Source organism: Opisthocomus hoazin, chromosome 19 (genome assembly GCF_030867145.1).
Source record: "Opisthocomus hoazin isolate bOpiHoa1 chromosome 19, bOpiHoa1.hap1, whole genome shotgun sequence".
Lineage (NCBI taxonomy): Eukaryota > Metazoa > Chordata > Aves > Opisthocomiformes > Opisthocomidae > Opisthocomus > Opisthocomus hoazin.
This window is the reverse complement of record NC_134432.1, coordinates 12,875,234-12,902,323: the sequence shown is the minus strand read 5'-3', so window position 1 is coordinate 12,902,323 and position 27,090 is coordinate 12,875,234. Positions and strand designations below refer to the sequence as shown.

General features: G+C 47.6%; 3 protein-coding genes across 14 annotated transcripts in view; 1 reads left to right on the top strand and 2 right to left on the bottom strand.

The window, feature by feature from the left end:
- Positions 1-69: 69 nt before the first annotated feature.
- On the top strand, positions 70-4,996 carry UCK1 (uridine-cytidine kinase 1). Its single transcript, XM_075439093.1, has 7 exons — positions 70-198; positions 311-470; positions 1,274-1,370; positions 1,484-1,626; positions 1,717-1,811; positions 2,912-2,960; positions 3,361-4,996. Exons 1-7 carry the CDS (start codon positions 112-114, stop codon positions 3,546-3,548), a joined length of 819 nt encoding a protein of 272 aa, XP_075295208.1. The 5' UTR covers positions 70-111; the 3' UTR covers positions 3,549-4,996.
- A 1,590-nt stretch (positions 4,997-6,586) lies between these two features.
- On the bottom strand, positions 6,587-20,293 carry POMT1 (protein O-mannosyltransferase 1). 4 transcript variants are annotated; one of them, XM_075439088.1, is made up of 21 exons: positions 20,230-20,293; positions 19,351-19,474; positions 18,567-18,710; positions 18,162-18,268; positions 17,523-17,573; positions 17,028-17,174; positions 15,994-16,105; positions 15,215-15,280; positions 14,562-14,655; positions 13,943-14,098; positions 13,193-13,323; positions 12,843-12,938; positions 11,393-11,485; positions 10,309-10,405; positions 10,124-10,216; positions 9,545-9,665; positions 9,174-9,271; positions 8,538-8,651; positions 7,912-8,038; positions 7,010-7,208; positions 6,587-6,808 (listed from the first exon to the last, which is right to left on the bottom strand). In XM_075439088.1, exons 3-21 carry the CDS (start codon positions 18,686-18,688, stop codon positions 6,634-6,636), a joined length of 2,199 nt encoding a protein of 732 aa, XP_075295203.1. In that variant the 5' UTR covers positions 18,689-18,710; positions 19,351-19,474; positions 20,230-20,293; the 3' UTR covers positions 6,587-6,633. The 4 variants fall into 4 exon arrangements, with proteins under 4 accessions (XP_075295203.1, XP_075295207.1, XP_075295206.1 ...); XM_075439092.1 differs by having other exon boundaries at positions 7,031-7,208; XM_075439091.1 differs by having other exon boundaries at positions 19,351-19,470; positions 20,230-20,278.
- Positions 20,294-20,514: 221 nt separating this feature from the next.
- Positions 20,515-27,090, bottom strand: part of PRRC2B (proline rich coiled-coil 2B) — a 50,056-nt gene continuing 43,480 nt past the window's right edge. For 7 of the 9 annotated variants that reach the window (XM_075439798.1, XM_075439801.1, XM_075439797.1 and 4 more), the window contains exons 30-32: positions 26,522-26,613; positions 25,812-25,932; positions 20,515-25,363 (exon numbers count right to left, since the gene is read on the bottom strand). In XM_075439798.1, the coding sequence (XP_075295913.1) occupies positions 25,223-25,363; positions 25,812-25,932; positions 26,522-26,613 (354 nt within the window). In that variant the 3' untranslated portion in view covers positions 20,515-25,222. The remainder of the gene's footprint in view (positions 25,364-25,811; positions 25,933-26,521; positions 26,614-27,090) is intronic. The other 2 variants (XM_075439804.1, XM_075439805.1) reach the window with 1 other exon arrangement.

Genomic DNA, 27,090 nt, shown 5'->3' with positions numbered 1-27,090 from the left:
CCCCGCCCCTCCCAGTGGTCCCGCCCCGATCCGAGGCCCCGCCCCGCGGCCCCGCCCCCGCACTACACCTCCCGTCGGGCCCCGCGCCACGGCCGCCCCGCAGTTCCCGCGATGGCCTCCGCCGGCGGCGCCGAGCCCGAGCGGCCGCGGCCCAAGCCCTTCCTCATCGGCGTCAGCGGCGGCACGGCCAGCGGCAAGGTGAGACCCCATCCCCTCCTCCTCCTCCTCTTCCTCCTCCTCCTCCCCCCGGGGCCCGGCCGGGCGCGGGCGGCCGCTCGGCTCGTCCTGACCCCCCCCCCCGCCCCCCCAGTCCACAGTCTGCGCCAAGATCATGGAGCTGCTGGGGCAGGACGCGGTGGAGCGGCGGCAGCGGCAGGTCCTCATCCTCAGCCAGGACAGCTTCTACCGCGTCCTGACGGCCGAGCAGCAGGCCAAGGCGCTGAAGGGCCAGTACAACTTCGACCACCCGGGTGAGGCGGCTGCGGGCCCGGCCCCAGCGCGGGGGGGGTGTCTGTCTGTCTGTCTGTCTGCTTCTCTGGAGATATTCAAGACCCGCCTGGACGCGGTCCTGTGCAGCCTGCTGTGGGTGACCCTGCTTCGGCAGGGGTTGGACTGGGTGACCCACAGAGGGCCCTTCCAACCCCCACCATGCTTGGGATTCCGTGACTCCGTCTGTCTGACACCACCAGGGAAGCTGCCGTTGCGGAGAGCGATGCGGGGAGACGAGCGTGCGCCCTGCTCTGAACCCTCGCCCTCAGCCCCATAACGAGCTCCACCGTCGGCCAGGCCTCTCCCAGTGCGTCTTGTCCGTGGCTGGTGCCGTGCTGGGGCGGCGCGGGCAGCCCCTGCCTTGGCCGAGCGTCGGGCCTGCTGTCAGCTCGCCGGGCCGGCAGCGAGCGGCACCGAGGATGGCTGAGGCTCTCTAAATCCCCCTCGGCTAACGGGCTGAGAGAGCTGCACAAAACTACACCGTTAGTCAGCGGTTTGGTAAGGGTGAACAATTAGCAGCTTCACATCTGGGTTCCCAAGTTCACTGCGCTGCGGTTGGTTGTAGGCGGCAGGTTCTCCCTTCCGTACCTCCGTCATGGAGTACAGCAGCCACAGCTTGGGCGGGGAGCGCTGGGGTGCAGCTGGCAGGAAAGAGTAAGCTGGAAATTCCTTTTTTCCTGGTGTAACACCGGACAGAGTTTTTCCTCCGGGTCTAGAAAATCCGAGCAGAACATTGGATACAGCAGCACCTGAGCATCTTCCTCTCTAAACCTTCCTCGTGCAGACGCTTTTGATAACGACTTGATGCATACGACCCTGAAGAGCATCATTGAGGGGAAGACGGTTGAGGTGCCAACATATGACTTTGTGACCCATTCCAGGTAGGCTTTGGTTTCCTGCAGCAGTGGGGGTGCGCATGGATGGCTCCAGCCGCGCCTGGGGCCGTGCTGCGAGGCCCGTCGAACAGCGTGCTCGGGGCGGTGTTGCCTGGCAGGCTGGCAGAGACGACGGTGGTCTATCCTGCTGATGTTGTCCTCTTTGAGGGGATCCTGGTTTTCTACAACCAAGACATTCGGGACATGTTCCATCTCCGGCTCTTTGTCGACACGGACTCTGATGTCCGGCTGTCCCGCAGAGGTAATGCTCACGGGCAGTGTCAGCCTGGTCCCGGTCCTTATCCGTCCTCCGCCATGCAGTAAAGCTCTGGATTTTATCTCCCCGTCCCAGTTCTGCGAGATATGAAACGTGGGAGGGACCTGGAGCAGATCCTCACCCAGTACACCACGTTCGTCAAGCCTGCCTTTGAGGAGTTCTGCTTACCGGTACGAAATGTTTCACTGATTTGATTTGTGGGTTTTTTTGGGGGGAGGAGAGGAGGGGCAGGGTCACCTGGGGACAAGCTGCCCGGCAGATGCAGCAGTGGTGGCTTTTGGTAGCTGTGTTTCACCAGTCCCACGCTCTCCCCTCTGCCTCTTCTGTTTAACCCTTACAAGCTGCTTGTTCACGGAACTTAACCAGTCGTTCGCTTCTGCTTGGCAAAGCGCCGTGGAAATCCCTAGAGGCTGCACGGGTTTTCTCGCTGCCGTGGCTGTTTCAGCCTGGGTCCCTTTGACTGAAACACTCCCACTCTGCATTTATTCTGAAGTCTTGCGGGAAGACAGAGCAGCGTGGTTCCCAGCAGATCCGCTCTCTGCAGGGATCACCGGTGAAGACCTGGGGCAGACCGTTACAGCGTCTGCTTGCTACCCCATATAATGCAGGGCCAATTTAGATGCTCACCTAATCAAATTAATTTGTAAAAAAAACCCCTTTGAGAACAAAATCCTGAATGTGGATTCAGTAAGATGGAAAAGGCTTGCTCCGGCACCTCTTGCTCTAGATCAAAGCAGTTCTGGGACTGTAAAAGTGCTCATGAGGAATGCTGAATTTGCCAGCCTTTTTGTAAGTGGTGGGAGAAAAAAACCCAACAGGGGTTCTGTGGTGGTAAAAATCAATAAGATGTCACCAGAGGCAGGAAGGAATTTCACACGCACGCTGGGTACCTTGGCTCTTGGCAGAGGTTTAGCAGCGGTTTGCGAAATGCTGATCAGAACCAGCAAGCAGACCTCGGCCTCGGAGCGGGCGGCCCATCCGAAGGCAGCGTGCTCTCCAGCAGCGTAAAACCAAGTGCTCCACGCTTGGCCTGCTGCTCCGACCTGCAAAGGGGCTGCAAGCGCGAGCCCCGACCCTAACTCCAGTGCGCGGTAGCCAGTGTGACTTCTCAATTCGTTTAGGCGTTACCAGGACAGAGAGCTCTACCTTGCGCTCCCAGAGCACAGAAACCCCTCCATCGCTGCCCTCAGCTTTCTGGCGTTTGGTAGCTTCTTCCTAGAGTAAAGCTGGCTTTTTCCGTTAAGTCTCCACGGCCATTTCTGTTTTGCAGACAAAGAAGTACGCAGATGTGATCATCCCCCGAGGAGTTGACAACATGGGTAAATGGGAGTGCGGTTCTCTCTCTGGTTTCTCTGGGGAGACCACCTTGGGGGCTGGGAAGAGAGCAGGTGGCACACCATGGCCTTGTTTGCCTGCATCTGAGGAAAGGGGGTTTGCTGGAGGGCTGCAGGGGAGGGAGCTGCTTGGAGCCTGACCGGGATGACCTGTGCAGGGCTGGAAAAAGCGACGCGCGACGGGAGATGCAAAGCAGGACGCCAGCATTAAAGCTGCTCTTGGCAGTTGCTGGTTTCTGTCGAGGTCTGACCTCACTGCAGAGGGCAGGCATAGTTTCATTTAAGGGCTTGTTGTTAAAATGTGGGTTGGACAGGGCGGGATGCTCCACATTTTCTAGATGGCTCGGCCAAGAAAGCCTACGTGTTCTGTTTCCCATTCCTGCAGTTGCTATCAACCTCATAGTGCAGCACATTCAAGACATCCTAAACGGAGACATCTGCAAGTGGCAGCGAGGGGCGATGAACGGACACGGTCGGACCTACAAGCGCCCGTTCCCCGAACAAGCAGAGAGCGGCAGCGTGCTAGCGGCCGGCAAACGCTCCCACCTGGAGTCCAGCAGCCGTCCGCACTAACCGGTCCGAAGGGTTTGCCTCTGGTCAGACCAACGCTGAAGACAACTCTGGGAAAGGAGGGCTTCAATAGCATGGTTGGTGAAGTGTCCTTTAAATCGTCCTAGCAGCGGAGGGGATACTGGTGTGAAACTGCTCGCAGAGGGGAGAGGATGGAGTTGGCCTACGGCCCCTCTCCCCTCCAGAACCCCTCCCTTTTCTCCCTGCGATGTCTGGTGTTAGGATGTTACTGGATGAACTGGTTAAAGGCAGTGTTAATTGCCTTTTTCAGTTTTCAAAATGAGATCTAATGCTGAAGTCTCCCCTGAAAATTAAGTGCTACCGGGTGGTTAGCAATTCCCTGATGATGATCTTCCTTAGCAGGAAAGTTAGCTGCCTGTTTTTTTCAGAAGAAAAAAAAACAGTCTCTCTATCCAAGACTGGCTCACATGCTGTCAGTTTTAACAAGCAGGCGCAGTCCTTACTCTTCTCCACATTGCTGGGACCCGGAGTTCTGGCACTGCTCTCCTGGCCAGCCTCCTTTGTAGCCTGTAGTAGCGGGGGGGCAGAAGGACCGACCTGTAGAGGAATCTCTCCCCCGAGGTAGAGACAAAACAGGGACTGTCTGGGACAAACGGGCACCTGCAGTTCAGTGGGGGGACAGGCCCGAGAAGTTCTGTCAGTCTGGTCCCTAATTTATTCCTTTCTAAGCTCCCAAACCTTGCTGTATGATTATTTTTTGTACCCAAGTAGTGTCCTTTACCACAGTTACTGCAGGTGTGAGCTCCAACTGGATTGAGTTGCTCATGGAAACAGAAACCTGACCTTGTCAGTATTTGGGTCTTTTGGGGCATTTCTGTACTGCAGATTCTGCTGGGCAGAATCCGCCCGCTTCCAGAGCTGGCTGGCAGCTCGGCAAGGGGGAGAGCTGTGAACTGCAAGAGCCTCCTTCTGCTGGCACCCACAGCTCTCGGGACACGCTTCTACCCTCGGGCAGGGTCAAAGCACTTGCCTTGCGCTCAGGCCGTTTAAACTCAAGAATATCTGGTTTTTCTAAAAAGAGTAGATAAGAGGCTGGAAGTATAAACAGTGACATCCCAGTTTCTGTAGTTTAGCCCAGATAAGTGATTATGCAGCAACATGAAGTTGGGGGGGGGGGTGTGAAGAATCTGAAATGCCGTGCCAGTTGGGCCTCTGACAATGTCTTTGTGGTATCCTTGAGTCTGAACTTACGGTGTAATTTTAAAACTGGGTGTGGGGGACACATGCTATTAAGCGGAACTTTTTAATATTTGCTAGTTTTCTAAAACCAGGGTCTGGCTGTGTTGGTTGTGGGTGTGTTACTTTGGCTAATAAACAAATGAACAAACAGTGAGCGGAAATGACCATTTTACACAAAAGGTATTTGTGCTCCTTGCACTACACCAGCACAAAGGTACAGAAAGGAACACTTCTGGCAATGCTCTGATACTCAGCAGGTCTTTCTCCCCTTAACTCAGAATTGTTAGCTTTAGTTCTGTAATGGCTGAAGCTTTAGAGAAAAAAAGCTTCAAAAATGCAGTATGCACTGTTATCTCTCTGGTCTTTTCAACACTGGAAATGGGTAAAGGTTCGTTATCTGTTACTGACCACAGCTCAGTGGTGTCTGCAGTGCCAAGGAGAAAGCAGTTCATTTCCTAACTGCTGCTGGGTGCTGTTTAGCTCAGGGTGACAGACTTGGAGTATGAGCTACTGCACTGAAGCATTAGCTGTCGGGGCTGATTTCAGCAGGAGCAAAATAGTCACTAAAAGCTACTTTTAATGACTGTGGTGTTTGACCATACCTTCCTCTGGGGGGGGGGGGGAAGGGCCGGCAGGGCGCTCCAAGCAGCCTCGAATAGCGTTTGTTCGTGCGGTAAAAAACACCCTGGTCTGTCTAGAACTGCTGATCTTAGTCAGCTTTGAGCTGTATTGCAAGATCCTGCTGCAGCTACATAAAAGAAAAAAACACACTGTGGCGTAGGTACTACAACCCGTGTTACATTACAGACTCCCCACTGAGCGATCCCAGTCCTTCCCCTGCTCCTTTTCCTCCCCTGGGAATGCCTCTGCTGCTGCTGGGCTGAGTTGCCCACAATGTTATCCTGAACCCGTGTGTACAAGTTAGAGCAGGTTTCTTTTGGCAGTGTGGTCAGTTCCACCTTGCACAGAGTTCCTCTGAGGTCTGAGGTGTAACCTGCAGCCCAGTAAACACAGCGCTGCCGTTGCTGTAACAGGCTTCGCCTGAGCACCGCAAGGCCAAGGGGTTCTTCTGGCTTTGGCTGACTTCTTGGCGTGCCTGAAGCTTTGTTTTAGCTTGTTTAGCTGTAACAACAATTTGTTAATGTCTATTTGTTTTATTTTTGGTTAGCTTCATAAAAATTATGGTTATGCCAAATGATTATACATAGATAACAGTATCATTATTCTATGCAGAATTAACTATTTATAAACTTCGCTGAATGCTGCAATTGAATGAAACAGGGATGACAGCAGAGCATGTAAAGTGGGAGCAAATAATGTGTTGTTGAGGAATATAGTCATGGGATGGTGCTGAAGACTGCAGGGCCAGTTACTGATAGTTAAAGATGTGTAAGGTTTAGAGCTGGGAAAACCCAGTTTTTAGGAGTAACAAAACAGAGAAATGAATCTGGTACACTAGAAAGTACCCACTTATAGTAACTTGTAACCCGGAATTGCAGACCAAGGTGCTAGGAAACATATAAAATAGCCCTAAGTGCATTGTAGTGCAAGAAGGCACCATCAACACCACGCTCCCAGGAACGAGGAGGAAGAAACCCCTGCAGCATGCTCTTCCCAGCAAATCACCTGGAATGCTGCTGATGGAAGTCAGCAACCTTCAGACCCTGAGAGACGGCGGGTGATGTAATGGGGGTAGAGACTGGGAACTGTGCTCGTAACAGCTCTATTACTGTTGAGACATTTTCTGTAACACTGTTCTTTTATTTTCCTGTAATCTGGACTACTACCAATTATTTGGTCAGACTGTTAAGACTTCAGTTATACTAACAATAAATCCTTGGCTTTGCATAAAAGGTGTTTCCTTCTGCCTGTAACAAGACTTTAATTGTTACTGTTTTCGGAGAAGGATGTTCCAGCTGTCCTTCCAGCGCAAGTCCTTGAGTTCAGTAACAGACAGCGAGGGCTCCCCGTAGGTCACAGGGCTGAATGTGCGATAGACCAGGTAAACCGAAGAGAACCAGGCTACGATCAATGCACTGAACATGCTCTTGAGAAGCAGAGATCTGGGATGAGAGAGGGAAAGAGCAGGTAGATAGATCAAGGCTGGCCAAACACTTAATCCAAAAGGAAGACCTAAATAGGGCCTTGGCCTAGCTTTTTCTAAAGGCAAATGATGAAGTATGGCCACTGCTGGAAAAATCACTGCTTTCCCTGCAGCAGCCTGCCAAGGTGACAACCCTGGGGAAAGGAACTGTGTCACTTACCTATCTGTTAAAACCAAGTACCTGCAGAGATGATCGCTGAGATGCTGTAAGACTATGGGAATCAGGAGAATCTGGAATGTGAGGGCAGGCAGGTAGTGGTACAGGAAAAGTGTTTTCTCCATCAGGAAGAAGGGCAGGTAATTCACAGCCCAGCCGCCAACACAGATCCCCCCAGCTGATACCCACAGCTGCCACGCGTCTGCGGGAGACAGGAGACATCTCAAAGCATAGTCCCTGGAAACCTAAAGTCTTTAAGAGGTTGCATGGTTTGTTTTTTATCCCCACTCTCTACAGTTTGTGCTAACAGAACCCTGAACTTGCCCACACTCAGCTGAGGGAAATGGTTAAATTTTGTCACACTCCATGAAGGACCCATCAACACCGATTACAGCCAACGTGAAGCAGCTTCACAGCGTGACAACAAAACGTACTGCCAGAAAGGGCAGCGTAAAACTGCCTGGCCACACTGAGGAGATGGTACCTGTTGGAACAAATGCATCTAAAATAAACCCCTCCCCACACAGCTAGCACCTACCTCTTAAATCATCGCAAAAGGGCTCAGCAGAATCCAAATCTAATGCTTGGAGATTTCTGACATCCAGAGACTGATTCAAATAAATATTATGCTGGCTACTATACTGTCTCATGAGGTGCCGGTCATACTGTGATGACCGCAATCAGTCTCTTCGTGGCCTACTCTAGATGTTTGGGTGTTCCAAAAATAAAATTTCAGGATTAGGGGACAGGCAGGAAAAAGTGCTAGCATAGCTGAGCACATAGTTGCAAAAAACCTGTGCCTCTGGATCCATTAAAGTGTAGCAGAAGGAGAGACAGTACTCTCCCCCCCCCCCCCCCCCCCCCCCCCCCCTCAACACACTCATGCACACAGAGTGGAATCAGACCTTCAGGAATGTCGTAAATCTTTCTCCGTCGTCGTATCAAGTACCACAGGGACAGACACATATAGACCAGCGCAGCACTGTTAGCTGAAGCCCAGGTGACAATGTTCCCAAGGAGGTGGATCTGGGCCTGAAAGACAGAAGATGGTCTGAGCTAGAAGCAGGAACATGCTATCGCTCTTTTAGGTAAGTTTAAATATTGCCTACAAATACTTGCTAAATTAACAGTCAGAATGTGGCTGGCTGGTAACCTGATCTTTCCTGGAACAAAGCTAATTGATAAATTTTGCTGCTTTAAGACTCTTTTGTAATGTAAGACATTTAAAAGCTGCTGTTGGGGATTAACTCATCTTCTAAATGTAATCAATAATGGAAACGATTAAACTGCAGTTTTCCTTTACAAAAAAAAGAACAAAACAACATGATTTAATTAAAAGCAACTACTGTGCTGTATCACATTCCAAAAAAAGCCCCAACCCCCAGGGAAAATACATTCTTAATAGAGGAAGAGTCCATCCTGGAGCAGCTCTTTGGCTGGACCTGCAGCCCTGCTCTCCCTCACACTCACAGCCAAACTGAAGTCTGCTTTCTTCACCTGGTTCACGTTTACTTCTACCTCTCCTACTTACACCGGAGGTCGGATGGAGCCAGTAGGCAATGTTTGTGTCCATTGTGATCCAGTCAAGAGCAGAGGAGCTGTACTTATGTTCTGTGTCTTCATTTTTTAATGTGAGTATTTTCCACTAGGAAAAAAGAAGTAAATAGGCGGCTTTTCAGAATTGGAACAAGTGGGATAGCAGGCACAGGTGAACAGCTCCAGATGCAAAATGGTAAGTTCTTAACCTGGGAGTAGAGAAAGATTTTTGCGTATCTCATACTGGATACTGATCAACGAAATGGTTTTATTTTGTTACATAATGCACTTTCCTTAGTGCATTTCTGCATCAACACTACTGCTTGCATACACAACACGTTACAGTTCAGTTTCAGCCAGCTTCCAGGTGCCCAACTGATCTGCCTCCCCTTTCTTTTTTTACACAATCACTTGGGTCGTCGTTACTGAATAGCATACTCGCACAGTTCTCTAATGCCCTTCTAAGTGCATTCAGAAACGTTGGTGGTTTTTTTTTTTTTGTCAAAGAGGAAGCCAAACTACTCTATCAGCAAGGAATAAACAATGAATCCTCAGGTTCAGAGTTTGCAGAAATGCTCAGGTTCCTGCTCTGGGGCAGGAGGAAGGGTGAAAGGAGTAAGCAGACACTCACCTGCAATTCCGTGAACTTTGCCATGAAGCTGAGGTTTTTACTTATGTCCATCTGCGTGGGAGAGTGGAGTTCCACTTCCCTCTCTTTTTGCTCTTGGCCTGGAAGAAAACAGCATAGCTCAGAAATAACCACCTAACAGGGAGAAAGCCAGAGAGGGGAAAGCACACATAGGATATACCCCTGGCTCCTCACACTCCCAGGAGCCCTTCTCCAATACATAGGCCAACTGCGAGACCGCTCTAAGGGGATTTGTAAAGATTCTGACATCAGAGCCTGCCGAACACACATACACATGATACCGTCACCCTCCTCTCAACATGAAGAGTCCCCCAGCCACAGGAATCTGCTTCGAGAACACGGCTGAGACGTACTTTTCCCATATCTGTGCTCTTCCACATTCCACACCATGCTCTGGTGGTAGCCTTTGGACAGCTTCTCTCCAACCACCTCCAGCTGCCGGTATCCCCACTCGGGTAAAGATGCACCGCTGAGCTGGAAGGGAAAGAGGACTGTAAACTTGCAGTCCTGCAATGTAAACTTCAGGACAGAAGTTGCTAGGCCCTGCCTGAGCAGTGGATGACAGCAAGGGACTGCTAGGAAGTATGTGAAGAGTCACCACGCAATATTGCCTCCATAAATGCAACCACCACGAAGTCAGTGATTCTGGGGAACGCTGTGATGAGATCCTTAACCATCCCAGCTGCTGTACATACTGCCCAGTGTTCACAACACGCTGAGAAGCTGAGAAAGAATGCAGTATGAGTATGACCACCTGAAACGCAGGCTGCCCTTTTATCACATTGAGCAAGTTTAGTGTTTCCTTTTATGTGCTTATTTGGTTATTTGTTTTAGGGGTTTAGGCACTCTGGAGCAAAGAGATTAGTAGCTTATGAGATTACCAGAACTGCGCAGAGGAAAAGCTATAGGCAAATAAACCTAAATCCACTTGCCTTTAGCACTGCAGAGGTGTTCACGTGAACAAACCTCACTTCTGACAGAATTGTCTTCCACACGTCTGTGTCAGACTCCCGATTTACAATTTCCTACAACAGAAAGATGTCATTTGATCGTCATGTTGTCTCAGCTGTTTCTGCTGGAACACGATGGGCTCCTCCCCTGCCCTTTGACCACTCACCACTCTCCAGAGGTTCTGTGCTGGCATGGAGATGTTATAATCAATATAGCAGGACACTTCTTGGGAGTGGGGGCTAAGAGGGGCAGCAACATCATGCCTAGAAGACAAGTAAAGTAAGATCCTCCAACACTATTTCCAAATTCATATAAAAACAAACCAATTGGCTTAGGTTCAGTAAAAAAGCAAAACCAAGTAACCCATTTATACAGATTGCACTGTTTACTCTGAAAGAGAACACTCCCCACTACCAAGAGCTGCCAGGAACAGGCTCAGAGGAAGGCGATACTGCTATGCCAGGCTGAAGAACAAGCACTGATTGTGACAAACAGAGACGCTGTTCACTGGGGTTTCCAGTAATGAACAAGCTACGTTTGGAAGGGACACAGCAAAAACCCAAGCCCAGAACAGCCCCCCTTCCTAATCTGAGTGATATTCAAGTACATGCAGACTTTTGGGAAACAGCAAGGAGGCAATTTCACACTGCAGTCTTTGCAAAACAGGCAAGAAGCTGTGGCAATCAGCCACGGCACACTGGACTCTCCAACACATCTTCCTAACTTTCAGAGCACATCCTTCATGCAGGAGTACACCATCAAAGTCAGTGGAGTTGACTTTGGGTTAACAGTCACACAAAACACTAAATATCTGCACCTCTCTGGAGCAGAGGCAGTGCAGGGGCAAAGATGAAGACTCACCAAGGGGACTATGTATTTAGGAATCTGCAGAACTATCATGAATTGTGAACATGGGCGAAACCACAACTAGCCCCCCTAAAGGCCACTAGTAGAGAAGACCAGAAACAGCCAGCAGCCACTGAACAGTCTGCAATTAATATCAAATCCCACTGCCACGTCAACTGCAAAAAAATAAATAAGCAATAAATAAGCCACATGGATGGCTTATGGAAGTAACAATATGAGGTCCCTCCTAGCCCCACTGTTTTAAGAATCCAGGAAAAACAGGCAGTTTACAGCATAGCTGGATGCGAGGGTCACTGCGCTGCAATCCCTGAGGAGTTATTCCGAGAAACAAAGCAGAATGAGCCAGCAGGCTCGGCAGAGCAGAGGGTGAGGAAAGGACGTACGTGTTGAGGTACCGAGTCGTGATGCCATGGACCAGCTGCACGATGTGTCCATGCCTGACAGGACGGGGTGGGTTACTCACCACCAGCTGCTGCCTGGAGGAATGACACCCGAGAGGAAGTGGTTACGTTCTTCTTTCTGCATAATGCAACCTTGTCATGACCAAACTGTCAGGTCAAGAAGCTGCAGGACATTGAGGGAGTAAGATGAAAAATTCAAGCAACCTACAGATTGTACCAGAATGGAAATAAAGCTCATCAAGGCAAAGGTGAGTTACGGGCAGAATGAGTCAGAGGACTGGTAATGGCATACTGACACCCCAGCCATCAGGTCAGTGATCTGACTCCAGGACAGTCAAGAGCGAGTTCAGATTATTCCCACCACACAGCTGTTTGGTGACCTCTGTGAAATGAGTAAGTGCTTCAGCGAGGTCTCACAGGTGTCCGTACTACAACTGATGTCACTTTTGGCAGAATTAGAAGAGTGATCAATGGCTCCACTACAAAGACCAAACTCCCATCTTGCTTCTGGACAGGGCTAAAGCATGCTTTGGCAAGGGGGAATGATGCAGTTCACCTAACTGCTGCCTGTTCTATAGAAGGACTTCGCATCCTCCAGGGCTCATAGAAGTCTGGAGTCTGAAGAATTTTAAGAAGATATTGGGTTTCTGTGGTTCTGGTATTGTCCGCACTTGAAAGGTTTGCACTATGGACACACCTTCCCAGTGTGGATATGATTTATAATGGCACACAGTCCTGGTAGGACTGTTTATACAGTTCCCAGGGCAACATAAGAAACCTGCGAAAGCAACTTTTTGATCAGTATGAAATAATATCACACAAAGGCTTTTACTGGCAAAACTACAAGAAAAATAGTCCTGCTCCTCACTGACAGTTACAACGGCAAAACACTTCAGCACAAACCAGTGCTCTCAGGCACAGGCACCCACTTGGAATCCCTCCTGATGCGGCAGACTCGACAGCTCATCCCACACTTTGAATACAAAGAAATACTCATTCTGCAAAAGTGATTTCTACTCTCTTCTGAGACCCATTCATGTTCGATTAAACTCATCAAGGCACTCTAATGCCATGGCTCACACACTTCAAAAAGCAGAACTTGCCCTTCATGCAAAGCACCTGAAGAGCTCCCACCGGTCTCATGAGTCTTTAAAGTTCCCCTTGTGCACAGCACAGCCCACGTTCTGGCGGGAGCAGTTCAGACAGAATTTCAGAGTCTGCAATAATGCCTTTACCATATTGAGGAGGATTGTGCAAACAGCCACTCTCACCAACTCTGCAGCTGAAATTACTTGCTCAGGATCACACATGACCTCTAAGCCCATAAGCAGAAATATTCATGTCCAACCCAAGCTATGTCCCAGTTAGGTTTTGGAAGCATATAGAAGCTATGCTTACAGCAACCTGGCATTTAAATCTCTTGCATACTCACATTCCAGGATCTTTGACAATCCACCAGTTGTTCACATCCTTGAAGGGGTAGCAGGTCACCTGCTGTTGATGGGAACTACCTCGGCCATTCTCATACCTGTACAGAAGGTTAAAAAAACCGCACAGGTGTGTAACAGAACATTTCTGTGTTCAGCAGAGTTACAGCAACACAAAACAGCACCAGATCGCTGGCTCCATTCCTACAGAGCACAGAGAATCTGTATATCTGCAGTGTGCTGTGAGGGATTAATGATGAGATTGCCAGAACCCAAACAGAGATACCTGGACCAGCAGGTGAAGAACCAGAGCGTACTTTCACCCTAACAATACAGACCTGACCAGATTCCTCACCTGATGGGATAAGTATTCGTGTGAGAATGGAGCCAGCACTGCATGGGCTTGCCCAACACGTTCCGTAGAGTAATCTGAGAGCCGTAGGCTACCTCTAAGGGCTGACCCTGAGTGATTCGAGCCAGCCCACCCTGAGAAGCATAATGACAGGGTAAGTGGAAAGATGCAGAAACAACCCAGAGGCTGTTTAAATTCTATTAAGAGTCACCTGTCACTTTAACATATCCGTATCTTAGCACAATGCCTTCTCATTTGGTTGTATCTACGAAAATCAAGTCTTGCAGCACCATATTCAGCAGACAGCAAATACAACAAAAACACCAATGCCTGAAAGATTACAGGGTCTTAGGGAATATCCCTAAAGCCATGCTGCTCTAAATGATAGATTAAGCACTCTTCTACAGAAAATCATACTGTCATCCTGCAGTCTACAACCTCATCACTTAAGCGTTCAGTACTGTATCTACTTCTGTGGAGTGTCCCGTAGGAAGGGACAAATCTTCAGCAGAAGAGTGAACATATTGTTCTTGGTTCACTAGGAAAACCTATTAATCCATTATTAGGATTTCAGTCATTACTGATTCATCCTAAAGCAGTACTACAGCAGTGAAGTAGTTAAATGACATAAAAGGAACAAATATGCAAGATTAAAGGAACAAGATTGCACACCTTTCTTCTAATAGTGAACACAAGACAGATTCTCCCTTCTAATCCCCTACTAAATCAATTTCATGACCACATTTCCTTTACCTCTAAACTGGCTTGGAAAGCACTGGTCATAATCTGGTCATGAGGCCCAGAGCGATACAGCAAAGTCAAGTGGACATAGAAGAAGGACAGGTACATTGCCATTGGGATGATGATGAGGGCCAGTCCCCTAGCTAGAAAATGGCACATCAAGGAAACCTAGAAGAACATCAAGAACTCAATGGTTTCATGCTCCAGATATTAAAAATATTAAAAATACCAGTGCACTTGGCTTGTTTTATTTGTCTTTTTTAAGTTTCCCCAACCACCCTCCTTCAGCTATAACTTCGTGGACAGCTGGATAACTTTCACCGAGGGTTTGAACTGGAGCCAGCGGGAGGTATGTGAAACAGTACAGGTTTTGAGCCACAAATCACCAAGATGTGAATAAGAGCAGAAAAGCCAGTCACACACACATGCTTATCTTAAATTTAACTCCATCTTCTCCAGCAACTGAGCTGGGAAACTGTTCTATGACATGAGGGTCCATAGACTATGACAAGGAATTTTAGGACAAAAACCATCTACAGACAGCATTGTTATCTGTGGGCTTGCAAGACTCCTGGTTGGCTCCTGCACTGAAAAGCTACACATAATGTATTTTGCACGTTGTGCTACCTACATTTGAGAAGTTCTGGTCTCCTATCATGTGCCAGAAGTGGAGTCCTGCGATGGCCAAGAGCAGCATATAGGTAAACAGGCCCATATATTTCACTCTGAAAAGAAAGTGCATAAAAAATGAACACAGTCAAAAACTACACAATTACCTAATACAAGACATAAACATTTAAACTTTCTCTTGAACAGGATGCATTAAAGTCCAAGGACTTAGATCCATGACAAGTTTGGTACAACAACATAAATAAACTGCAAGGCTTTGACACCAGATGATGTCATTTGTTTGCCAATTACACTAAATAACCGCACTGACAGAGAACCTTCTTGATAACAAGGTGGCAGATCACAGATTCCCTAAATTCAGACTTCCTGAAGCTTGACGCAACTAGGAGGGAGGTGTGAAATGCAGATGCTAATTTCTGACATAAAAGCCATCGCTGAGAAATGCATTCTGTTCTTCCCAGGACAGTACCCTCTCACGCTTGGTACTGCCCATGGTGAATTGACATCCTCTCTACAGAAACAGTCTAACTCATTAAAAAGTCATGGAGATGTCTGCTCAGAACAGCACCAAGATTCAGTCTTGAAAATCCAAAGCCCCGCTGATACCTTTGATGGCAGGCAGGAATGTCAGTTTATTAAAACATCACCACTTACCCAACTGCACAAGAACAAGCCACTCCAGTCAACAGAAGCCAAAACCACCAGCTTCCAGAGAAGGAACTTAAATAAAAGGACAAATGAAAGGATGTTATGGTGAGATGTGGGCACCTTCTTAGGATCCTGAATTCAGGCAATTTAATCTTAAAAAAAACTTGCAGGATTCCACTATTCCTTATTCTACTCAGAGGTATCTCATTCTAAACCTCCCAAGCCACCAACTCTGAGCCCTGACCTACAGGGTGCTGTTAAATGTACTTCTCTGTATCCTGAACAGGAAAACTGAACGCTACCTGCCTTCTGATACTACGGATAAAAGAAATGTATTAAATCACTTACTGGGCTCAGTTTAAAGATAACTTTACTTTACTAAAGATTACTTTATCCTCTGCATATGAAGTCAAAAGAAAAGAGACAAAGAGCTTTAAAGTCAGTGCCTGCAAACAGTAACAAAGGAGCATTAAGTGACCTTTATCACCAGTGTTTCTGTGCACAGAAGGAAACCTTCCAATAAAAAATATGGGTAGGCAAAGGAGTGATCCTAAGGGATTTTATTTATATTGTGAAATAAAAAAGACAACCTTCCTACTTGTTCAAACAGTCTTTAATACTGCCCAGAAGAGAAAACTTCTGGGACAGTCAGACGAGAGGTCAAAGCATTGGATTTTACAGACAGATGTAGTGAGTTGCTGAATGGTGAAGTGACTCATAGAAAAAAAACACACAATCTGTGACAAAGAGTCACCACAAGAATATCCAAAGGGATCCAGCTTTACCTGTGCCTTTGCAAATTGTAGAACTTCAGGTAGGACAAAACTGCAAGCAGGATAAAAAAAATCAGTATTGATTCCAGAAGCATGAACCTCGACTGAGTAATCAAAGAGTTCTCTGTTGGAAAAGAAAGATAGACACAAAATTAGAGAAAATTATCTGTTGTAGCAAGTGCTACCTCAGACAATTGCATCATTATCCAGCAGAAGGACCTGCCGCTTTAAGGACAGCCAACTATTTTCCAATGTTACTGGCTGTAACAGGGAGGTGTTGGGTTTAGGGACAACAACCCTCCAGCAGGAGCAAAGTACGTGGCCATAACTGTCTCCAGCAGGAGCAAAGTACATGGCCATAACTGTCTCCAAGGACAAAGACGTGGGCAAGTAGTAAAGTCTGGCAGGAGGCAGATAAAGGTGTTGTGCTTGACTACAAAGGCAAACACAATCAACGCTGCGAAATCCAGAGAGGTGCTTCTCAAGGCAAGGAGAGTCAAGGCAGTGACCCCAGCAGGCAATGAGCATGATGACAAATCTTCAAGAAAGGGAGCTGCAATGAACTGCTTTGTGCAGGATTCCCTGAGCCAGAATCAGGGCTGGCTGCACAGTCTGGTTTGCTGCAGTTTGGAGGTGAAAAAATGTGATGAGCTCTGACTGCGAGTAGGGCCATCCTTCTGCTAAAAACCAGTATCCTGTAACTCGTCCTGTAAACCTCTGAGGAAGAGAGTACAGACCTCCTTGGATGCAAGAAACATGGGTTCTCTGTGAGGCTGTTCGGGCTGCCCACTTTGCTTAATACTGAAATGGACTTGTATGAACCCTCAGCCTAGAAGGGCAGCCTGCTGCAGAGCTCTAAGGACAGAGGGGACCAGAGAGGCTCAGTGGAGACTGATACAGGCCAGGGCTCAAAGTGGGCTCCAACGTGTTGTTACTTTCTGTGGGGAGATGCTACTCCAGCCTTTTCTGCACCCTAAAAATTCACAAGGGGAAAAGGGACCCTTCTCCCCCTACATGAAGAGTGGGGCCCAGGGGAATAATCTTACCTAAGAGAATGAGGAGAGCAGCTCCATGTGCAGCACAGTGGGAGAACTGCAGTTCTACCAAAATCTGGTATGCTAAAGGCACACAGAGAGCACCAGCCAGTGCTGGTAGGAGTCGCAAGGACCAAACAGGAACGTTCATGCTATACTCTGAAATAGGAGACAACAGTGATGCACAAATTTGGAGACTATTAATTGGAGAGAAGATGGATCAATACAGAACTCATGACTACAATGAGTTGTTGAATCAAACTCCTACTCTTGCTAATTTATTGTCCATCTTGTACTGCTGAAACTCTTTTAACTGATTTAAAAAATTTGTGAGATGGAATCTCAATGCCTTACACTTCTGTTAGACACGCGCAGAAGACTTATTTAAGAGGAGAAGTGAAGGTGTCAGATAAAGCATTATTTCTGCTAGTGAAGCAAAAGGAATGTCAGCCGCTGAAATACTGCTCATTTTCTCAAAAGAATGAGACAGCTAAAATCAGCTCTTACCAGCACCAATCCTGTTCCATAAGAAGTTTCCATCAAATCCTCCTAAGTAACCTACAACATAAGCAACAATTCTGAATTTCCAGTCTCAAAACAAGTACAAAAACTGGTGCTAAATTCATCCTGGAACCATTTCCCAAACACACAGCATTTCCATGTGTGAAAGCCCCCTTTCCCCAAAGGGTCCTCTTTCGTACCGTTTTGCCTGCAGCAGTGCTTGATAATGTACAGAGGCACGAAGAATATAAATTAGGAACAAGATTCTGAGGGACAAAGTTACATGTATATTTAATCTCTCCTTCCCATGCAGATGCTTTTAAGTTGTGCGTATCTCAGCTACAGAAAGGAACTCAGGCCTGAAAGTCTGCCTGCTGCCTACTATTTCTACTCACTAGCAGTTCTCACCTTTCTCTTTATCCAAAGGTCTGGATAACAACGAGATAACGGACACATGGCTCCACCACCTCCCCAGTACCAAACAGCCCCCTAACAATACTAAATAACAGAAATCCTTATTCTCTCTACATCTGAATTTCTCAGCTGCCTTGCGCTTCTCCCCAGTGACAGGATCTGACAGCTCCTTTCTAACCAGCACTTCTCTCTTCCACAGCAACAGGCAGTCGACACCCAGCAGACGCCCACCTCCCAGAGCGAGCAGCATATGGCCAAAAGGTGGGCCGCTGTCATCCACGAAGAAGATCCGCTTCATGTAGAGCGAAACGAATTGGCCATAATAAACTTCGTCAAAACTGAAACACGAGAGACAGAATCATGTCAAGTCTAACTGGAAGTGTCCTGCAGGCTGCAAGGATACTAGGGAAGGAAACATCGATTTGTTGGCAAAAGGCTAAGAATCCAATGAAACACAGTGGCTTTGCCCCCTTCCCTTCCCCTCCCCTTGGGAGTTTCTATTAGGGAAACTCTATCACCATATTTACAGAGGCTGACATCAGGGAAGCTCTGCTCTTCCGTTCCTGCATTCTTACTCACAAATGTTTAAAAAACAACTCTGTGTTGTTCAAGCAGAAAATAAACTATTCTACTCACACTACAGCCCGCGGGTAGGAAAGCCCCCAAAGACGGCTTATTAATCCCATCACAGTCAATGCCACAAGGTTCATGTTTATCTCCGCAGTAACCACAACCGGCTTCTTCAGACATCCCAACATCCTGCCAAAGGTCTGTCCGAACCTCCGAGAGCAAACAGAGAAGAGCAGCAGTCACCCTTTCACTCAAAGCTAGCTGAAGATCATTTGACAGAAAGGACGCACCACTACTTTCTGCTACTAGCAGCTCATGGTAACTGATCTTCCAAAGCTCTCTCGTTTTCCACATTTATGTATTTTGTGCTGTATCTACAGTAGTAACTCTAAAAATGAAGTTACTTTTCATCTGCCCTGCTTCTACGTGCATACAGGTCTCTATCATAAATAATAGGCTAGAAACTTTGCTTATTTTTACTCTGCTTCTGCAGAAACACAATAGCTTAATTCAAGCCTATATTCCGCTTTGCACTAAGCAAACCTCCCAGCCCAAACTCCGATGCTAGTGATAGGCAAACCACATGCTCAGGCACCAGGCTGCTCAGGTAGGTTTAAAAAAGTTATTTCCTTGCAAACTGAGCCTATTTCTCCAGAGGGGCAGAGGGCAGAACCTGCCAAAATCCTCTGTGTTACAAAACTGGCTGCTGAGCACGAGTGTGGGTGCTGCAGGGCTCTGGCACAGCCTAGACTGGAGCGCTGCAGGAAGCAGGACTGAATCCTGCTCTCTAGGCAGAACTGCTAAAAGCTAGGTCAGGCAGTAGCAGGGAATCAGTGCTGCATTTCCTCACCTCAATATGACTGAAAGTCACTGGAATAAATCCATCTGCGTGGCTTTGATCAGGGGAGAACAAAGCAAGATGCGCGCACATCACCACCCTCACGCGCGGTGCCACCGTCCTTGTTTCTCACTACCTACAAAACAGAAGCACTGCGTGGAACAGACTTTTTAAGCAGGCCCTCGCAAAGCTGTGCTCTGCAGCGGCACTGCAGACGCCACACCACTGCCCTGCCTGCCCTGCGAGGAGGGCAGGCCATCACCTGCTATCGCCTCGCCGGCTCTGGGACCCCAAAGAACACCCTGACATAGAGCACCCTGGAACCCTGGGGCAGGACTGCAGCACTGCCTGCTCCCCCAGACCTTAAGGAACCATGAACCCCTCTACCAGGCTGTGCACCCCCTTCCGTGAGCCTTATGAGGGGGCAGCAGGACCATGAACCTCCCCCCCTCCCCGGCCCTGCTCCCCCTTCTGAGCTCTGCGGGGGCAGCAGGACCCCACACCGAGGCCTCTCTTGAGCCTCACAGGACCAACAGGGCCCACCAGCCCCCCCGCATCCAGCTCCGTACCCCCTTTAAAGCATTTTTTTTTTGGGGGGGGCACAGGACCGCCAGCCAGGCCTCCCACCCTCCCCTCGAGGCCTACGGGAGCAGCGGGGCCACCAGCCGCCCCCACCAGGCCCCGGACCCCCGCCTCCAGCCTCGGGGGCGAGCGGGGAGCGGTGCCACCAACTCCGCCGCCAGGCCTCGCCCCACCGCCCTCGAGCCTTACAGAGGTGGGGGGGGGGGGGGGGGGGGGGGGGGGCGGAACACGCAGCCCGGCGCTGCCCCGGCGAGGGAGCGCGACCGGGACCCCGGCCCTGAAGAGATGACGGCCCCCGCCATCGCTCACCGGGGGGGCGGAGCCGTCCTGCGCGCCGGGCCCCACCCACTGCCTCACGCCGCCGGATGTGGCGTCAGACGCACGCAGCGCCGTGGGGGGGGGGAGGAGCCCCGTCGTGTTGCTACGGCAACGCCCGCCCCGCCCTGGCGGCCGTGAGGGCCCCGCCGTCCCCAGAGCCCGACCCTGGGCCTGCCGCCGCCTGGCTCCCCGCCAGAGCACGGCCACCTCCGCTCAGGGGAAAAAACAAACAAATGATAAATATATGCAAAATGAACCAGGCAAGGGACTGGGGAATTTGAGAAAAGCATAATCTGCTTTATTTTTTTTAATTTTTTTTTATTTAAATAAGGAGAATTCTTTCATATGGAAAGAGCTAATACAATCACATATTTGAAAGGAGAAACAATAGGTACTGAAACGAGGAAAAAGGGCAATAAAGAGTGTGCCGCAACTGGCCTGGTGATGCCGTGATTCGAGTTCCGGAGCGAGTAAAAGTTACCAAAAAATATAAACAGGTTGCACGTTACACAATTATCCATCGTCTGCCCTTTCAAATATCTGGTCTACATGAAAAGACAAAGAGAGGAAAGGCCAAAAAAAAAAAACAAATGTACTCTACAGGTCATGAGGTTAAAAGCTTTAAGGAGTACAATATCCCCTTGAGAAACAACAAATGCGATTTATACAGAACCGGAGGGAGGATGCCAGCTACGGACAACGCCTGGAGACATGCGAAAGGGCAAGCGCCTCGCTGCTGCGATACCCAGGGGAACAGCCAAGGTGGCGGCTGCAGACATCTCGAGGAGCCAGGAGGAGCCACGGAACCCAAGGAGGGGGCTATGGCCGCTAAGAAGAGCGGGTGGTCTTTGGATTAAAACATACAACAACAACAAAAAGTAGCTGGACTGCTGCTGTCTCTTCACAGCACCCAGTTCCACTGCTTGGGCAAAATGCACCTTTGCTGTTGATGGGCCACAGCTAATTATCCTGATGCCTGCCATAAATTAGTTCTTATTCACAATGCATCTTTCTTGTGAGGAAACTGGGCTGCTGCACCCCAAAAATAACCCACATTACAAGGAATTAAACTGTGCTTAACCAGTCAGAAGCAAAACAGGCTAACAAAATGCAACAGAACAAGACCTTGGCATGCAGTGGTGCTCGCTTGAAAGTGAATGTAGTGGCGCGCCAAAAGGTGAGACATAGCAAGAATGCTAAGCTCATTTTTTAATATGTATCTGTACATACACAGGAACCACAGGGCAGCTTGTAGCTTTGCAGCATTCTTGCAAGGAAACTGTTAGATGGAGCGCCTCTGCATGAACACAAACACCTGTGGAGTTCAACGGGCTGCAAACACATCCAGAGCCACTGACCACTGCACAGCTGCCACGCGGCCGAGCCGGGGGGGACTTATGGAAGATCAACAAGAGTACCCGGTTCCCTGGTGACTGTGCTGCTTCCACTTGTCATTTAAATTTAAAATACACCGCAGCGCACTTTTTTCCTTCCTTAACCTCGTTCTTTTTTTGTTGTTTTTTTTTTAATTAAGAGCTAAAAGCAGGCTGAACTGGAGAGGAAAGCAGCACAGAATGCAGCTGCGAGGCCATGAACCACTGCGTACAGAAGAACCGGTTACAAATGTGCTTCAGACCTGCAGCTGAACGAAGAGCAGCAAAGTCAGCCTCTGAGTATTTCCGCTTCACCCACTATTGCTGAAAATATGGATTCCACCTCTCCCTCCCACTGCGCCTTTCCTAGCAGAAGAGGCCTGCGATTTGGTGGCTGATTTCCAGTCAAAGCAAAAGCAACTCACAAAGGAATAAATCACTAGGGCCCGACCCTTCAGCAGTGGACACGGCAAGCAGAATTATCCCCCTATAAGCCATATCCATGTTCTATACATCTCCATCCTCCACCAACCTGAATTTATATCAGCGTACCAGCACCCTTGTGGCATTTCTGCACCTTGAGGATCAGAGGCTTTCCTGTCGACTCGAGCACCACAAACTGCACTAACCTTGTACTAGCGTTACACAAACAAACAAAAATATATGCCAGAGAAGAAGGATATTGCACCTTTAGAAATTTGGGCTCTGAAACTGCTTTCCATTACACAAAACTCCATTAAGTGAAAGAGAGTCTTGCCAACTGCAGCTGACAGTCACGCAAAGGTGAGGAATGGAATGAAGCTCACGTGCATTTCTTGGCCTTTCCTGCACAGAGTAATTCAGACATAATATATAAATAGAGCAGTGAAACAATTACTTTTTCACCTAGACCTACAACATCAAATACGTATAAATAAATTCTAGTGTTTTATTCTGTTGGGAGAAGGAATGGAGGGGTTAAAAGAGAAAGAAGGGTGACCTTTTTCAACAGGAAGTATTGTAGTTCTGATGGCATTTACACCAGAGGGACTGCAGTAACTTGTATCTAGCAATAACCCAGTTTCTCCAACACATTTGACCATTTTCAAGTCATATAGGTGGGAGGAAAGAGGTTACTGTCTTTGTAAAGCTTATGTAATGTGTCTGGGGTAGGAAAGAGATGAGAAGAGGGGAGCTCAGATAAGTCTCTTTAGCCATTACAGTTAGATTCTGGGCTGGTATTAGCTAGGGCCAGCTGGGCAGAATAATAATTAAAAAAAAAAAAAGAAAAACCAGACAATTCTATCGTTCATGATATTCCAAGGGAGAAAAACAGAAAGGGGAGTGTGATGACTTAGTGGTGAAGCAATCTTTGGAAAATGCTGGGAGCAGGACTAGCAGATGAGGATGCAGATCTGGGAGATGTCTGAAGGCTAGGGAAATATTTCTCACTAAATCTCAAACCCGGTACTTTAAGGAGGATGCTAGAGAGATGCTGGCACACTCTAAAGTTAAAAATCCATAAAACATGAGGAAAAAAAGAGCTTTTATTTTTCTTAAAGTACCATCCTATCCCTTTCCCTTTGGGTTCTCTGCCATAGTCAATGGGGACACCTGTGGAGAGGGGACATGACTATGTCTAAGTTAGTTTAGGTTTCTAAGCTCTTTAAAGCCACTGTATAAAATTCTTATTTATACCTAGCTTAAAACTTCAAATGCATCCCTAGAAGGTTATGAAGGATCTTTCCCAGAAAGGGGGGGGAAAAAAGCAAACGAAGAAACAAGAACACCTTTCAGATCCCTTCCCAAATACATTCTTTGTTCAAAATATCTTCTTTGGAACCACCAACAAATGACTTGCTGCCACCTAGCAGAGGCAGATGGCACAGCCAGTTAGCAAGCTATCATCTCCTGCAAAAATGAAGTTTTCTTTCCCTCACTTCAGAGTGACCAGCCTACTTTACATTTTGAAAGAGCTAAACAACACAAACCAAGTTAGCTGAAAGTAGCTGAGTTTACTTAAGACTACTGCCAGCTGAAGGACTCCAAGCACTTTCAGGAACTTGTAAGTCCATCCTAAAATCTACACACACACACAGGCACACATATAAACTAAAACCAAACAACCACACAAATAAAAACCCAACCCCCTCCCACTGGGACCTTCCTTTCATAGAAGATCAAATATTGTTATGAAAGCATAAAGTGATGACACTGAATACAGACTATATGCAACTGCATCAAGAGTAAAGAACCCTCTGCTGTTCATCTGGGGAAGGAGACTAAAAGGATGATTCCAAACTGCCTCTGTAACCATGCGCTTCCAACACAAAAAAAGGAGGTTCCAAATGTGCTAAAATGGCTGCCTTGCAGAGGGGCTCCCTTACCAACGCGCTTCTATGCAAACTTTACAAAAGGCCATGATTTAGAGGAACAGAAAGCAAGACCTAGGGAAAAGGGAGAAGAGCAAAGCCTAGGAGAGCAGCGCCAAGGGATGAACACAATATAGAACAAGTCTCAGGAGACACGAAGAATTACAGCAGCCAACGCAGGGAGCATAAGAGAGAGCATCACAACTACAAAAAGTAGTCCATACAGACCCGTTGGCTCTAGCCAACTCTTCTGACCCATGTGCGGCGAGGAGATTTTTCTTAACAGATTTTGTATTTCTTAAATCCACGATTTACATTTTGGTGTGTGTTTGGCAGTCACTAAAAAATCCCAAACCCACAAAATCCCCCAAAACCTAGATCCAAATGAACTTGCAACAGAAATTTTGGGGTTTTTCCCCCCCTTAAAACAAGAATGCCACATTTTGTTGTGCACAAGGCATCCCAAAGCTGTAATTAAAGTGGTGCAAGTTTCAAGATTAATGCACTGATCTACTATATACCTTTAGTACACATACACTTCTAACGCAAGCACTGCTTCTAGCTTAAAACAAAAATACTGAAAAGTTAATGAATGCCATCACTGTCGTTTTTTTTAAATCAAATAATCTGAAAGGCTAAATCATCTGGGGAAAATATACCCAAACTCATTCAATTTAGAAGAGTCATGATTCTCAACATAGCACAGAACCATATATAAAACTAAGCAGAGTTTTGTCAGAACATAATTTTAGCTGAAGGGAATTCTCTTCTGGAAGGACTGAAGAAAGCAGAAATAAGGGGGGGAAAAATTGAAAGAACATATAAAAGTTCTGCTATAAACAAAGATATAGCTTTTTTCGTAAAAACCTCAGCTGCCTTTAAAATGAAAAACCTCAAACTAACCCCCCTCCCCCAGTTGCCACTCTGCTGAGACAGAAGTAGGGAAGGAGAAGGATGGGCATTGCGAAGTGAGCAATCACAGCTACCTGTGGATGGGGCACGGGGGAGAAAGAAAAAAAATAAAAAATGGCTCGAGCCACTTAAAAGTCACATGGTTGGTTTGTTTTAAAGCAAGCAGGTCAATGTCATATCCACTGTTTCAAACTGCTTTGTTGGGAGAGGGGCTTGGGTGACATCGCTGTAGTCAGTCAATGTGGGGCAGGGAGTAGATCTGGTGAGATTTTCAGGAGATCCAGCGGGGTCCAGTCCAAGCTGCAGTGCCTCTCCGGCAGCGGGACCAGCTGGGCATCAGAGGTGCTCCTAGGCCTTGCTTTCCTCCACTTTGACTGCCTGAGGTTTGATCGCTCCTGTGCGCACTGGCTTCATCTGGTTTGTGGAGGCTGTTTCTTGCAGCTTTACTGCTCCCAGATTGGCTTTATTTTCATCCACCCGCTGCTTTGCCTTTTGACATACAAACCCAAAGCATTAGCTAGCACAGAGACCTCTAGGCAGACACAAAAAACAAACTGTGACCATCATTCATGCAAGACATCAAAATTTGCTCCAAGAATCAGGTATTTCTTCCATTTTGTCACACTTTGCCGCTCTAAAACCCCTCACACGTGAGTATCTCAAAGTGTCTGATGTCTGGCAATGCAATTAACCCATAAAAACTCAACCACCAAAAACATGGACACTGTAAACCAGGTAATCCTCTAATCTCTCCTGACTTTCAAATCACACAGTGTTACTCTTAGACTCGGTATGACACCCACCCACTCTCCCTGGAGGGAAAGTAACAGCTCCCACACACAGCTTCAGTACACCGGCCTTCCTGCCACTCCTCTTAAGTCCAAGGCACAAGCATGACAGCACAGAAGAGCAGATACATAGTACTGGTGTACACTACCTGTTGTACATAGTGTCCTTGCACAGAGCCCATACTAACTGCTGGTCCAGATGGCTTCCCGCTTGGGCTGGCAGAGCTAGGCCTGGAAATCGAAGAGTCGACAATATTCATGGAGTAAATTCTACAACGGAATGAGAACCTTATTCATGGGTGAAAGAAAAAAGACAGCAGAAAGCAGCAGTAGACAGGGCACGAGCGTGTGCAGTGCAGATCAGTGAGCTCCCCAGCCCAAAAGACAACACATGGATTGGTTAGGAGAAAAAAAATAAATTAAGTGCATGTCCCAAAATGTTCAATAACCTGAAGGTTTGGTACGTCTAGACACGAGCACTTCTCATCTGAGAGGACCACGCTGGAAACTAAAATGTTTATATTCAATGATCCTCAAATTTTCCACCTTAACAAGGAACACAGAAAAGCGCACGCCAATTCCAATTTGTCTTTAAGACTCAGCAAACAAATAACTTTATGCGTTTCCCACAAGCACGAAGGGCCAAGTCAGATACATGCTGGGCCACACCCAAAAATGAAAGCCATGATCATGCATTTTGGTACAAGTATTTGGACTACAGTAGACGCATACTACAAGTGAAAGTCCAAGTGAATCTCGTACAGGGATGATGCATGCACCATGTCACTGCAAATGGGGAACACTACTTCTTCCCCGTTCTGATTCTGACTATAGAGGCTAAGTTCTATAAATATTTTACCTGTACGTATGTGGTGACGGTACAGACCCGCCGGAGGACAGACTCTGTTTACCATCGGAGAAATGAAACCCTTTCATTTCCATCTGGGAGGACTACAGAGAAAAATGAGTGGGAGAGAGTGTATCATCTTCACATTCACAAATCACCCATTACTTTATATAAACACTTCAGCCAAACCTCTGCCCTTTTACCCACTGTGCCCATTAAAAGAGAAAACATTTTTCAGGTGAAGAAAGTGAGGCTTGTAAGTGAAATAATCTGCCTGTATTAAACCAACAAGCCAACAGCACAAGCAAATACAGAACCTGGAAGTTAACTGCTGTGCTCTCTCTCCCCTATAACAGACAAACTTATGATATGAATCCATCAAACCAGACATGACATTAATATACCTACTCAAATGGACAAGCTTCACAACAGTGTGAAATATCTGGGCGGTATTCCAGCTGTGTCTGGAGCTCACCACCCCTCAAGCACTCTGGGGAAACCTGTGTAAACATGTAATAAAACTGGAGACTCCAAACTGGATCAAGGCAGGATGTGGCTCCCTGGAAACAGAATGATGACCA